Source organism: Lagopus muta, chromosome 1 (genome assembly GCF_023343835.1).
Source record: "Lagopus muta isolate bLagMut1 chromosome 1, bLagMut1 primary, whole genome shotgun sequence".
NCBI classification, from domain to species: domain Eukaryota; kingdom Metazoa; phylum Chordata; class Aves; order Galliformes; family Phasianidae; genus Lagopus; species Lagopus muta.
In genome coordinates this window covers 170,930,745-170,945,675 of record NC_064433.1, presented here as the reverse complement: position 1 = coordinate 170,945,675, position 14,931 = coordinate 170,930,745, and the positions used below count along the sequence as shown (strand labels likewise).

General features: G+C 38.9%; 1 protein-coding gene across 3 annotated transcripts in view; it reads right to left on the bottom strand.

The window, feature by feature from the left end:
* The window catches only part of DCLK1 (doublecortin like kinase 1), a 233,272-nt gene that overhangs the window by 206,359 nt on the left and 11,982 nt on the right, over positions 1 to 14,931 (bottom strand). For all 3 annotated transcript variants that reach the window (XM_048948495.1, XM_048948485.1, XM_048948525.1), the window contains exon 3: positions 12,568 to 12,914. In XM_048948495.1, the coding sequence (XP_048804452.1) occupies positions 12,568 to 12,914 (347 nt within the window). The remainder of the gene's footprint in view (positions 1 to 12,567; positions 12,915 to 14,931) is intronic.

Below are 14,931 nucleotides of genomic sequence, written 5' to 3'. Positions count from 1 at the left end.
TTACTGGGGGAAGGAAAAATCACCTCAAAGAACACACAAACATACATTCTGCTGTTGCCCTTCCAACCCTCACTAGACATCGTCCACTTATAGCAAGGAAAAAAAAAACTAGAAAAAAGCCCAGTTGGACCAATTGTTTTGCAGTGCTGTTAAATAGCTTTAATCTAGACAAAATAACGTGTTTGAAGACAGTCTTCAGAGACCTTTAAGTTTTATGAATGAAAACACCACACACACACACCAAAAAAAAAAAAACAAAAAAAAACCACCCACATCCATGATTAATTTTGTTCATTACTTTACTGCAGGCTGCATCACAATACTACACACTTGTTAGAATCAGCCACTTGACTCAGAATGTCATTATTCATGGCCTTTAAATCCAGTCTGAAAAAAAATGAAAGTCTGAGATCAAGAAGCCTACAGAAGAGGATTTTAAAGTCATATGGAAACAAAGCAAAAAGTTAGGCTACTGAGGCCACAAATCCTTCATTTGCTAAGTTTTCTGTTAGAAAGAGCTTTGCCAAAGTAACTCTTGAGAAATGTCTACAGTTGATGCTTTTTTAGACTTGCATAAATCTAGCATAAATACTGGGGTACATCATAACACGTATAGATGGCAGAAGACTTAAATTACTTGTTACAACCTGGAAACAAAGGAACGCTACTTTTCCAAGCTTTAGAGTGCTCTTGTGCCTCTTTGGGTTACATTATTTGGAATTTGCCACAGGACAGCTTCTTTTCCCTCTGCAGTGCCTACCAGCTCCTGTTCTACTCCCACAGTTCTGTTAAGTTTCACGAGGTGGTAAATCAGTTTCTTCTCCTGACCTCCTGTATAAACAGAGTGAGTGAGCATTTTGTGCTGCTTTCTACAAACACCCCTTTCTGTTGTTCCATCTGCACTGTCTCTAGAGTCATGATTCTCATGTATCAGCATCAGTCCATGGTAACTTTATGTTGTTTCCTCAACTTCTGTCCATATCTGCACTCATGAAGGTATTATCTCTGCCCACACTCACCTTCATGCTCACTTTTAAATAATCATCTTCTCCTCTCTCCATTTCAAAGTGACTGAGATCAGCCTCAACAAAAATGAAAAATATATATCATACTAAAGCCAAAAATGCCTTGGTCTGACTTTGCATAAGCCTCCCATCCTAGTTATCCTTCACTTTCTACCTAACTTGACAGCAGAAGTTGTGTCTTTTCTAAACATACTCAGTACATCTCAAAAAAAAAAAAAAAAAAATCAACCTGTTTCAGCTATATATGACAAGCTGAAAAAGACAACTTATTTCCAGGGAATAATCAAAAGTAATTCAGAATATTTAAAAAAAAAAAAAAAAAAAAAAAAAAAAAAAGTTGGTAACACCCTCACAGCGAGTCCCAAAGAACAGAAATACAGAGACTATCATTGATGTGAGATACAAAAAAAACTCTACCTGCACCCTTTTTTGTAAGGCTGCCTGTCATTTCAGGATTGCAGGATAATGCTAAATTGTGACAGGCTGCTTAAAATATGTAAGTGTACACATACATATGCGACGTACACATATAAAGAGTAAATATACGTGTATGGTCACAGTAAGCCCAACGACTGTGTAACATCCTAGCATTCTTGTTTCTCTGCAGCACCAGAACAAGATGACTCAGGTTGAAACTAAGGGCAAAGGGATAGCCTCCCCTGTCCAGTGGAGAGCTTTTAAGGAGAGTTATTGGAGGCACTGGTGAAGAACTTCAATCAGTAAAGCTGCAATACAGCTCCTAATTCTGAGCACCAGACTATTACATCAGCAGTCCTCTCAGTTATTTGCCTGTAAGAGAGGAAACAAAGCATTCCTCTTCCTACAGAGGCACCACATGACATTCAGTCCTCCCTTCTCCTTCTGTACACATCCCTCACTCTCTGCTTACCATACCGAGGACAGCAAATGCTAGTACTAGTCCAACTGTCTGCATGTAAGTAAGGCACACAAATTTCAGTTTGCCTGTTTCAGGTGAAGAAAGCAAGCAATGTCAACAACTGCTTTCACAGAGATTCTAATCAACAGCACAGCCACTAAACACTCCTTACTTCATTCTCCCACATACATTTTTCTGCTCTCTCATGGCAATGAAGTTTTCACTACTTCTTGTATTAAAAGCCTTCACATATTATGCTTGCTGTACTCTTATCTAGTTTTTGCTCCTATATTTCTGATAGACTACTTGATTATCTTTCCTACATTATCCACCAGATTTTCACTTTGTTAAATCTTACACTGATGGCACTCTTTGTTCCCAATTCCCAAAAATCATACTCTATTTAAAACAGATTCCTCCAGAGTATTTGAAAAGCTCCTCAACCTGCCCCAGAACAGATGTGATCTGGTTCAGGAACTGAAACATCTGAATATTTTCTTTTCCCTTAAAGCTTATACATTTTCTTCTTTTTCAGGCTTATTTAGGAAACTGAATTCATTAGAGCATAGGAGGTATTTTTATGAAGCAAAAATATGGTATTAGACAACACATAATATCATTTCAGATAGCAAGAGGAAATAGATTAATTTTTTTGATCCAAGGGCATGGACCCCAAAGCCAACTGTTACCCAGCTGTAAACCTTAGTACCTTCATCACATCCACACTGGTGCAGTGACCTTGTTCATGCTCACATAGCTACAGCAACACAGAAGTAGGTTACCTCATATCAGAATCAACAATGAAACATACAGACTCTTCATAACTGTGAGCTTCTGTATTGTTATCCTCTTTGTTCTTAAGCATGAGGACAGCATTACAGCATACATGCGTTTGTTCTCATGCGAGCAGAGTTCCTTGTTATCAGTATCTATTATGCCAGCATCATTTCCCGCAGTACATTGCATTCACCTCTTTCTCAGCTATTTCCTCTGCAAAGAGCATGTAAGCGTGACACTTGAACTCTCTGTACATTGCATTATCGGTAACTCAGATTCTACTTGAGTGTAAGATGCAAACACTGATTTTATGCTGTATGGGAACTGTTGAATTATGGCCTGAACCACTGACTGATCACCTGGGAAAGGATCAGTCAGCCCTGGGAGCACAGGTGAAGGCAATTCAGCTGTGTGAGCAGAAGGGGTGGAGCCTGGCTGCACCTCTCTTAGACCCCATTGAAGTGCTGACTGCCACTCTGGAAGGATCTCTAGTTAGAGATCCCTCCCTTATGAAGTGTTTTCTATAAGCCTAGATCTTCAAAGATAGGTGAGCACCTTTACTTTTCCTGTGAAATATCATCTTACCCACGCTGATTCTTTTGCTGTTACATTCCTGTATTACCCTTCCACTGCGTTAATCGTTCCGACTGTAACATATGCATAGAGAAACAGCAGAAGGTTAAGCAAATGTTCTATTTAAAAAGTCACCATGTGCATTTTGGGCAATAAATGTCTTCCCCCACTTTTAATCAAAGGCATTCTATCCTTGCTATTCCATTAGATGCACCCAATCTTCCCCTACCTTCTGTAAGCTTGGGAAAATTATTGCTTAAACCAAGCCAAAAAGATAATTAAAACCAGTTCAAACTGAGATTTCATTCTCCATTCACACAATGAGAAAATGTCTCCTACAGTTTTAAGCTGTTAAAGCTCAGAGGAGTTTTACATAGAAGAAGTTTCTGAGATTCAATGTTTAATAGAAAACCAAATCCACCAGAACAACTGATGCAGGAAAGGCAATCAGCCTTAACTACTTAACACAAGTTTTATTTCCAGTAACATCAAACTCTGACTTCAAAGCCCTCTAAAGCTTTGCTGCTTGCTTTCTAAAGTTAAACTTATCTCTGTCAATTTCCTACCCATCTGTTCTCATTTTTATTTATGTGTAAAGTACCATAACTCTGTCCTGCATGCCTCAAGCCTCCCAAGATTTATTTGCTCTTCTGTCTGTGACTTCAAGAGTTCAATCCTATTGAAGAATCACAATTTTCCCCTCAGCAGCTTTCTCAAGAACAAACATCTTGTAGCAGGTGCTCCGACTTATTTCAGAAGTTCATGAGAGGAAAAGAGTAATGGAAAATATTTGGTAAAAATCTCCGAACAAAACATGTCATCTTGCAATCCTTGCCAAAGGTTAATGGTGTGTGACATCACAAAGACAGCCTCATTGGGGGTGACTTATTTATAGAAAGTTAAGCTGTTTTCAGACAACTGCTGTCTTCACGCAATACAATGGAAATGTTTTAACCTACTGGTAATTGTATTAGCTCCTAAATCTGATTGAGTCTGAACATTCTGCCCCCATGAACTCGGGCATGGCAGTGGAAACATAGATTCAGAAGAGATTACTCCAATACTTCCTACAAGATTGAACAAATTAACACCGAGCTTAAAGGGGAATGGAGGGAGAAAAAGAATAGATGATTCTTAACTGATTTAATAGCACTTAATGTACTTGTCATCTTTAAGACCCTCTAAATCTCCACCCCACTTCTGCTCACAGCACAGTCCTCAGACACAAATTTAGAGAACTACAATTCTATCTCAAACTTCTATATACAGCAACATTCGTAACAGAGAGATCTGGATCCATCTTGAATTTGATGAGCACCTCAGAAGTCTGTCAGTGCCCTACACTTACCCTTCACACAAAAAAACAATAGTAGAGGCAATTCCTGCTGAAATAGTTTGAATACCTGAAGAGATTTGTGTTTCCTCCCACTCTCTGCAAGAGATAACAAAATGCCTAAAGGAGGAGGAAAGTATTGAAAATAAGTTAGGACCATTCACAGTTTACTGTGAACTCATTTTATTGTCTTTCAGAACAGCTTAGCAAAAATGTGCCAAAGACAAATTTAAGTGGAAATATGTAAATAATCAAGGATGCATTTCTGCTAAGCCTCATGTAAGTAGGTGTTCAACCCTGCACATGACTACAAAAAGTTATCAGCCTTTAGTTTTAATAACTTAACTCTGTCAAATGATAAGTAGCTGAGATTTCCAATTGTCAGTGTAAGAAGTACCAACCTAACAATTCCAGGAAGAGAATTACACTCAAATGTATAGCTTAATAAGCAAATACTGAAATTCTAGTGCGCTGTGCAGAGCACAAAGAATTTTTGCTATGAATAAGACACTTCAATTTCTAAGAAATCTGTACTACAGAAAAATTTGAGAAAACTTCCTTTTCTTTTTTAGTTTTTTAATTCCCTTATAAAAACTGGTTTTAGAAGGAGCAGGGAAAAAAAAAAAAAAAAAAAAAAAAAAAAAGTAAACCCAAGATTCATTACCCTTTCATACAGTTTTAGTCCAAAATACCACTTCAAAGGAAAAATGCTTATCCATGCCAATGAAAAAAGGAACTGTAAACAATAACAGCTTCAGGGACTGAAAACGGAATCATTCCAGCGGATTCAACCATTTGAAACATCCACCATGAAGTCTTCAAACCACTGAGCTCAGCTCATTCGGTGGAAGCCAGGAAATACAGCATCCTAATGGGACTGGAGAGTGGAAGAGGCAAAGTTTAGGACGAGCATTATTTCAAAGCATTACATGAAAGATTTCAGCTGCTGACAAAGAACAGCCTGAGGACCATGTGTTCCTGGGCAGTAGAAACCTTTCATTCACCACCACTACCCTCATTCCTGTGTCCACAACTATCCATACATCACAGAAATTTACAAGTGGTTTTCAAATTCCTTTTTCAACAAAACAAATAAGTAAAATTAAAGAAAGAAAACCCACAGGTAAATCCACCACCAATAAAACTGTACAGTTATAACTGTATATCTATAGATGGCTTCCCTTTGCTTTTCTCCTATGCCTTACAAGTCAGCAAAACACAAATCAGAATTTGAATTGATAAGAAGCTCTTCTTAGTTACACTGCACACTTAAAGAAGAGAAGCAAAGGTCAGCTATGGAGGAAAAAAGCACTTATTTTGTTCCAGTAATGTGAATTCAGATTAACTGGACAATCTCCTTCCCACTGAAGCACTGTGTGAGGAAAGACAAGATACCCCACTTTTATGAGATGAAAAATGACTCTTCCAAAAAACAAGTAATGCTTCTGAACACGAATGCTCTAATAGCTGGATGCCTTTATAAGTAAGATCAACTTACATGCTATTTAAAACATACTGAAGCCGATATGCAAGCTTTCAGTCTTATTCATTTAATAAAGAGTTTCTCTCTTCTACATAGCATGAAAGCCAATCTAAAGTTTGCAGAAGACAGGATTTTCTCAATTTTCAAAGCCAGCTCACAGAACATACAGGATGCCAGTCAGCAACCCTGGAAACCCCCATTGTGAGAGGGCTTTTAGAAACAGAGCAGCATCGTCGCCCATCTCAGTTTACCAGGAACCAAAACTAGACAAATGAACACACAGTGTTTTCAATTAGGAATGTGTTTCTGTCCACTCCTTTACAGAAGGCTTTGTTTGGTTAACAATTAAAACTGTTCGTCAACGTCATAATGCGACATCAAACCAGCCTACTCAGAGTGACACGGGATCAAGGACTTATCACAGCTCTCCTTTAACACCAAGGTAACTTCAATTGCCAGCAAACTGCCTATCCTAGCATGTCCTTGTTCAATTTTGAACCAGGTTTTGATTCTTTTCTTATTAAGGTCTCTTTTTCAAGGCAAATCCATTTTTCTCAACAGGAATGAAGGAAATCATTCAAGATCCGAGAATCACCACCTGCTGAGATGGATAAGTTCCAGTCAGTGAATTTTGCTTTTATTTTTCAGTTTATCATGTCTGCAAGAGGCATCTGTGGGCTTTTTCCCTACTGAATGATGGCTATTTTTCTCAACACATCCCTCCCCCCAATCAATTTCAAAAGGGCAAAGCCAGGAATGATTTATCTCCCAGAGAAATAAAAAAAAGGTGTTAATTAAATACAAGCAGGAAGGAGGGAAAGTGTGGTTTATCAAAAGCTGGAAAGACACTCTTTGCTCTTGGAAAGCATCTTTCACAGCTACATAACACAACAGTGCATTAGCATCTCTCTGATAGTGCCCTAAATTTCACGTCCAAAATGAGGCAGCGTGGGTATTTCCAAGGTTTATCCTCTGGTGTTCATATTAGAATCCCTTTCAGAAAGAGCAGCTTGTATAAACAGCCTCAGCACAACAGGTTTCAGCTCCCCACCTGGAACATTGCAGGTGGTAGTGCAATATTAATGTACCTCTTCAAAAACATAAGGGCAAGTTTCCCTAGCTGTTACTTCCCTGATAAAACACTTGTGAGATTTGCAGATGCCATCTTCTTTCATATTTTTCTCCTGTTAATCAGCATCCGCACAGCTACATCTTGCAGAGAACTCAGCGTGGTTCTCCCAGTCAATCAACACTACTCTGACTGGTGGAAGCTGCAAGCCTCTGACAAAAGCAAGGAGTTGGTTTGTGCACTTGAGAGGTGCCATACAGAAGATAAAATTGCACTTATTGCCCACATCTTTCAAAAGAGGAATAATTTTGAGTTGCACACACCAACTGAAGAGTGAGTAAAATAACATGCAAAACTCGTCACCCTTAGAATGAAGTGTCTATTCTATACTAGGAATGGAATGAAAATTACTGAGCTCACACAAAACATCTGCTATGACTAAATTTTGTTTTGTTTAATACTCATTTTTGTCTAGATTTTTCCGTAACATGCAGTACATGAACACTAAGTAGAGAATATGTCCCTCCCATGACTGATAGCTACCTTAATTTACGTAGGCTTTTGTGTATCAGGGACAATTCAAGTCTAGAAAAAGACACTTGAGATCTTTAATCCATTTTACAAAAAGGACAGATTCAACCAAGAATTTACTGTAGAATATAAACATTATCATTGAACATGTTCTACTTGTTTAGAATAAAACAATAAAAAAGGACAGGCTCAGTTTAGCTGTAGACGCAGTCATTTTCTTTTTCTTGAGAAATCATTTTCTTCAAGCATTAGTACTGCTTCTTTACTAAAAACTAAGACATTAGATGCTGTCACAGACAGAATTCTGTAGAAAATCGTTTGTATCACAAGAAACTCCCCTTGCAGCAGGGTTCCAAAAGAAAAGAAATCAAAATCAACATGTTATACTAAATAAAGAAGCCTCTAGCATTCCAGCACTGTAACACTACTTGTAGTCACAATTTTTTATATGACTATTTTAACAGATTAAGGCAAAAGCTACTGATGGACTCACTTCCCATTCCAGCCTACGCCTCTGACTTGCACACACTTCTATAACCTGTGTCCTCAAGTACCAGTAGATACATTTCCTATTTGTAAATGTAATGTAATTTGAACATACTAACGGTTGTTTTTTTTATTTCTTTCTTTTTAAAAACCACAGAATGACTTTCACTCTCCTGTTTTTGCCACTGACCACTTGCCTTCCTGGAGTCAAATCCATTGAATAATGCATACACTGAAAAATAATCTGCATAACTGCATCTAGTTAAGCTAAACAAACCACCTGTCCAAACGAGAGGGTCCCATCTCACTGCAGGTATTTGATCTCCAGAAGCAGATGGGAGATTGACAAGGTGATAAACTGCTTTTATTCAGCCTTTGTCTAAACATGTAAACTGTAAATAGCCTGCACAAATACACACTACAGCACTCCTTAAAACAAACGAAAAAAAAGGCACAATCTCATATGGCTGCAAGGTGTGACCTTCATTAACATTCTCCCATTTGGTTTTATTCTAGAAGTGCATCATTATACAGAAGCCAGAGAACTCAGCTTACAACACACCAACTTGGCTCCATCTCCAAGGGCAGATCACTTCCATGTAAATCAAATAGACACAATGCAGTTACAGGAAAGCAAGGCACATTTTGGCTATGAGAAAGTATTCCTTGCCTGCACAAGCACATGAGAACATTAAGAGTCAACACTTACAATGCCTTTTTTAATGTACTTAAACAGCCTTTTAATCTAAAATATGAGTAATACGGTAAGAGCACAGCCTCATGATCTGAATTCCTATAGGCAGCATTAAACCCACTCATTCTATTTTTGTTTTCCTTACACAGCAAAGTTGGCAAGAAGAAAATTTCAAGACCTCCTCCTGGATTGGTTTTAATTTTGGTCTGAGCTCATAAGGCTGTTCAACACTTCTGAAAGTCCCATAGACTTCTTCAAAACTCTCAGCATCCTACAATGAACTGATTCTCTCTCTTCTTTTAGAGCACAAACAGCAAAAGTTCTTTGTAAAAGTAAATACTAAATAAATTATACCCATTAGAAATTGTACTGTTTCTAAAATAGCGTATGCACAAAACTTTTACTTCTCTGAGAAGCCATTAATAATTTAAGTAGGAGGGTCTACTAAATGCCAGCCACTGATGATTAGATGTGATCAGATTACAGTTGTGCCCTTGTGCTCCTTTTCTGAAAATTAAACTATATTCTAAAATTTTCAGGAACCTTGAGGTCAAAATAAAGTTGGACTTGAGCTGTAAGTTTTCAATAGAGAAATACGTTTTAAACAAAATTTAATTGCATGAAAATCCTGCTTCTCCAGCATTAAAAATGGAAAGGGCAATTACAGCACACCTATTTGATCAATTCCTCAGCACTCAGGAACAACCAAACAAGGCACGAAGCATGCCGAAACTTACAAAACTTTCCAAAATCAAGGAGTAATTTTGTTTTGGTGGAAAAAGCAATCAGAGCACCCAGAAGAGCCTCCTTCCTATCACATTTACACCAGCAACTTGGTTCACGTACCGAATGTCCAAGCACCACCTCTGTCAAATTTCACAGGCCACGACTTAAACTTCTTTTAACAGAGCAAAATTTTAGAGATACAAATCAAAACATCACAACCAACCTGACAGTGGGAGCGAAAGCATTCAAGCTCAATTATGGCCTGACTTTTGGGTGGCCCTACGTAGAGCCAGGAGCTGAAGTCAGTGACCCTTATGGGTTCTTTCCAACACAGGATATTCTATGATTCTCCTCAATACTCAACAGCAATATGGGCCAACTGACTCACGTAGTCATTTACATCCTCTATTCCTACCACTTTCTTCTGATTAGTCTGAGGTATCATGGTGCCACTGTGATGTTGCCCAACAACTGAATGCACACCCCAGGGCCCACCTGCACAGATGACACATGGGACTTACTCCACTTCTAGGCATTGCTGGGCAATTCCACTGTTAGTCTCATAAAATAATTCACAAGAGGATACTGAAGAGAACAGCCTTCCCTCCAAGTTACATTCTGAACAAATAATCCTAGGAGAGCTTTACCCTCTTATCCTTACAGTAAATTACTTCTCCTGGCTCACAGCTTTAAGATTTCCTTGCTTTTTAAGTTAGTGTTGAAATATTTAATCACAGATTTGCTAGATTTAACCACTCAACCCAAGGTTTCCCAGAAACTTCCATGCCCCCAACAAGAGTTACAAGAGAAGTTCACTACGATGAACATGACTGGAAAAAAAAAAAAAAAAAAAAAAATAGGATTTACTATGGATTTCCTCCCAGTAATCATTCATAGCTTGAGTTTAGCAATAAAGAAATCCATCATCATGGGCCTCCAGCACCATCTGGGAGACGAGGCTTTTGGCAGAGAAAAATGGAGCAGCAATTGCCCAACAGCACAAGAAATCAATGGCTTCCCTGCACAGGGGGAGCAACAGGCTGCTCCCACTGGCACAGGTCATTGATTTCCATTTCTGCCAGCAAAGCTGCTTTGCACACTCAGGGAACAAAGTTTCCACTACATCACAGTGATGCACACTCCCTTTGAGAGACCCTGCCCCTACTAATGCAGCAGGCAGCAAACGATACAATTTGAGCATGACGGAAAGGGAAGAACTGTGCAGACACCTGCCTCTGGGTAGAGCAGTTAGGCACTGATGTTTCAGGCTGAAAGGTAGCTAATCAACGCCCTGTTTGAGGCTGGGGTTTAGGCTGTGAGGTAGGAAGCAAGTGCCCCAGTATATACTGCTGATTTAAACTCAGCTCAAATCCCTGGACTTGAAAAAGTATTCAACTCCGACAACGTGTATGTCAGGAAAACCTGCCCAGTAACAGAACAGTACTATCTATTTCTAGCAATTAGAGCTGTGAAACAGATGTAAAAGTACTTCCTGATTTTAAGTACAATCATACAGGAGAGTCTGGAATACGTGACAGCCATATCAACAAGACAGTTGCATCTCAACATAAGTTGAGAGCTTCCTCTGAAACACATTTTACCTTCGCCCCAAGTAAATATTTTGCCCCAGGTCTGAGTTCCCAGAGAAGCCACAGTAATGGGATTATTAAAAGCATGTATGCAGTCATCAAGAACAGAACAACTGTCTGTAAATGGTGTCAGAGGTTACCAGTATAAAACAGCAGATGGAAGGGATTTCTGGTCAGTCCAGACTTGGCTCTGATTTGAACCAGCGCTCTGAATAAGCAGCTTGTCCACTAACCAGCATCTCTCAGATCAGAAGGCACCGCTGTACCTGTTTCCAGAGCTATGCCTGCATATTGACCCCAGTAGCCATACACATGTGAAGCTCACCACTGGATCTGCTGGCAGAGTATTTACCTGAATCAAGCTTGTTTTGCAAGACATCTGCTGATAGCTACACTGTTAGCTGTATCTAGGCTCAATTATTCACAGATAATCTGTAAGCAGTTGAAGTAGAAATACCTCAGTTTCCGTAGCAGTTCCTTAGTGAGCCCATTTGCTCACTCTGCCCACATTCTATACCTATATCGTGTCTTCAGATTAAAAGGTTACATTTGAAAATTTAAGTATCTTCCTTATTTCTCTAGAGTCACCACTGCTCTAAATCAATTCAGGTCATGCTGAAATTAGTCTTGTCCTTCATCACGTTAACCGCTTCTCCAGTTTTGCTATAATTAATAAATGTTCGTAGATAAATTACAAATAAAGTGAAAGACAAAAAGAAGTAGGATTAGAGTTTAATATTGTTTTTCCTCATCTCTTCCATCCTGAGTTCAATAAGCAGCCTCTCAAAAAATCTCACCATACCACAGCACAATTTAATTAGTCAGCAGAGACACAGCTTGAAGGTATTTCATTGAACATGTTACCTACACGAGAGTCCTTAACAGAAATGGGCACCGTGCTTAACCCTATCTCACTTCCTGTGAAAGGGAAAAATCTCACATTTTGTAAGCTTTTCAGCTTTCTCTCTGTTAAAGAGAGATTCAATTTGGCCATTCTGGAAAGCAGTAGGTCTGAATGTAGCATGATGGAATGTGTCTCCTTGCTTATCGAATGTACAGCTTATGGAAAGGCAAATATAGTGACTGAAAACTGAAAGTTAACAAAACAAAATTCTTTAAAACAACATCCTTCATCCCAAACTTGCAGAATGCATAGCCTAAACCACATCATACTTTTGAATGACAGATTTAGAGCTATATCATAAACAGCAAGACCATCATTGAGGCCAATAAATGCTTTATGGTATGTTCTTGAACTGATCACAGATCTTACACAATAAACAGTAGAAGACTTGATTCCAGATCACTCCAGAGAAAGGTAATTTTCTACTTAAATACTATTATGTTCCTCTTGGAAAATTGCCTTTTCTTTATGTTGAGAATGATTATGAGGAAAATTCTTACCTGTTTTCCATCTAGTGTATACAAGCGCTTAACGACTCCCGAATCAAGCTTGATGGCATCAGTTATATCAGTAAGAACCTGTTCAAATGAATGTGCTGTCTTCTTGTTAAGCAGAATCCGGACTGCCTTCCGTGGTTTCACTCCACTTCTAATGATAGTGACTAGTTTAGGCCTAATGAAATCCTTATTTTCTTTTGTATCTGGAGTACCTCCTTTAGCAGTGGCAAGAGACGGCACTGAACGAGAAGTAGAAGTTGTCTTAACATTCACTGACCAGTTTGGGTTTACATTCTTCGTGTACTCCAGCTTCTTGAAGGGCTCTATTGAACCGCACACATAGCTTTCCCCTGCAGAAACAAAAGTGCCAGACCAGCAAGTCAGATTGGAGGGAGAAAAAAAAAAACAGGAAGAAAAAAAAAAAATTTTCTCAATTATTAAACATTTATTGTTATAATTCCTGATCTACAGTCTGTAAGGCATTGATTGATTTCAGCTGCTACAGACTAAGGTATCTTCTAAGGTATCTTCTACAGGACACTCATCAGCTGATCATTAAAGAAAATGCTGTCATGAATTGCTTGAAAGTAGTGGTTTTCTCTTTAGAAAGCACTACCAGAAGTGGGGACTGCTACCATCAATAAACAGTGTTCATATCTAACCATCTGTCCAGCTCCAGTCCATTTTCACAGTAGTCCACCAGCCCTCATGCTTCCAAGCAAAACAGCATGCCCCAGAAACTTCAGAGGAAATAGTATGCAACGTTACCCAAAACTACAGGTTATACATTACTTTCAGTAAAAGGTTGGTGAAAACATCACAGGAAATTTTTCACATTTGATTATTTGAAGCTTTAAGTAACATAAAACTAGAATATGTGTACTCAAATCTTGTTATATTATTCTGTTGACTCAAGGTATTATAAAGGGGAAAAAGAAGGAAGAGGAATTACAGAGCTCCCCTCCCAACACAGTGGGAACCACAGCTTAAAGAAAACCATAGTTTAAGGAAAAAACTTGGTTATAGTTCAGATTTCTATTGGAAAATTATCTACAATGAAGTATTTTCAGCATTCCCACACGCACATTTTCTGGCTACACGATGGTTCCCCAGAAACAGCAGCAGCACATCTTTATTCCTTAATCCATTTCAGCTGCAGGCTGTTGTGAAAAAGGCACCTATTTGCGTGCTTCCAACCTCTCCCTTGTGCTTGTCCGAGAGACTGCAGTGCCAGATGCACTAGGTAAGTTGGACCAGCTTATTGATTTGATGGCACATAACAAAGACAATACTTTAACACTGCAACAAACTGATCCTGCACACCCTCCAGAAAAAAAAACTGCAACAACAAAAAAGCCACATTAAACAACATTAGAACAAGCAAGACCACACCTCCTGGCAACATGTAGTTAAACTGGATTACAGATAAAGCAAAATCCTATTCTGGACAATACCACAGAAACATCTGAGATGTTTCATTTCTTCTGAGTTCAATAGTTCAGAAAAGATATTTATGTTTGCAGCTTATCCCAAGGTATCCAAAAAAAAAAAAAAAAAACAAATGTAATGAGATGTGAGATGTGCCTCCAATGCCAAACAGCACAGAAGAAACAAAGCCCCTCTACACACCAGAAAACAGACTTTTCTCTACTATGAGTGGTGATGTGCTGGAACAGGCTGCCCAGAGAGGTTGTGGATGCTCCATCCCTAGAGGCATTCAAGGCCAGATGGAGCTCTGGGCAGCCTGGTCTAATATTAAATGGGGAGGTTGGTGGCCCTGCATGTGGCAGGGGGGTTGGAGATCCATGATCCTTGAGGCCCCTTCCAACCCTGGCCATTCTGTGATTCTGTGATTTTTGAAGGATCCTTACCCTAAGTAACGAGGATTCACTGTTTAATTATTGCCAAGAAGAACTTAGTTTTTGTTGTAGTTGCCAAAAGATTTCAGGGCCCTCAACTCCCCAGACAGTGCAGCGCACATCAATACAAAGAATGCCAGAACATATGTAAAATTACACACTTAACACTGGGAAGCGAACATGAAGGGGAACCTTCCTAATATTGCAGGATGCAAAAGAGCTCCCAGCTTTGTACTAGCAGAGTTGGCATGATGCTCAAAGGTAAAACTGTAATAGCATGCTGCACAGTGATTACCAGAAAGCTAGCTGAAGGACTCCAAGAAAAGACCAAGGAACTCGGAGAAACATGTGAAGATGGACTACTGAGCAGAAAAGATAAATGCAATGACAGCATAAGATCAAGCAAGAAGATTTTTGTTTTTCTTTTAGTGCTCTTTTAAAGCAGAGTACAAAAAGCAGAATGGGAGAAGAAACATTCCAATGTTTGCTAGTCAGTGTTTAACTTCAA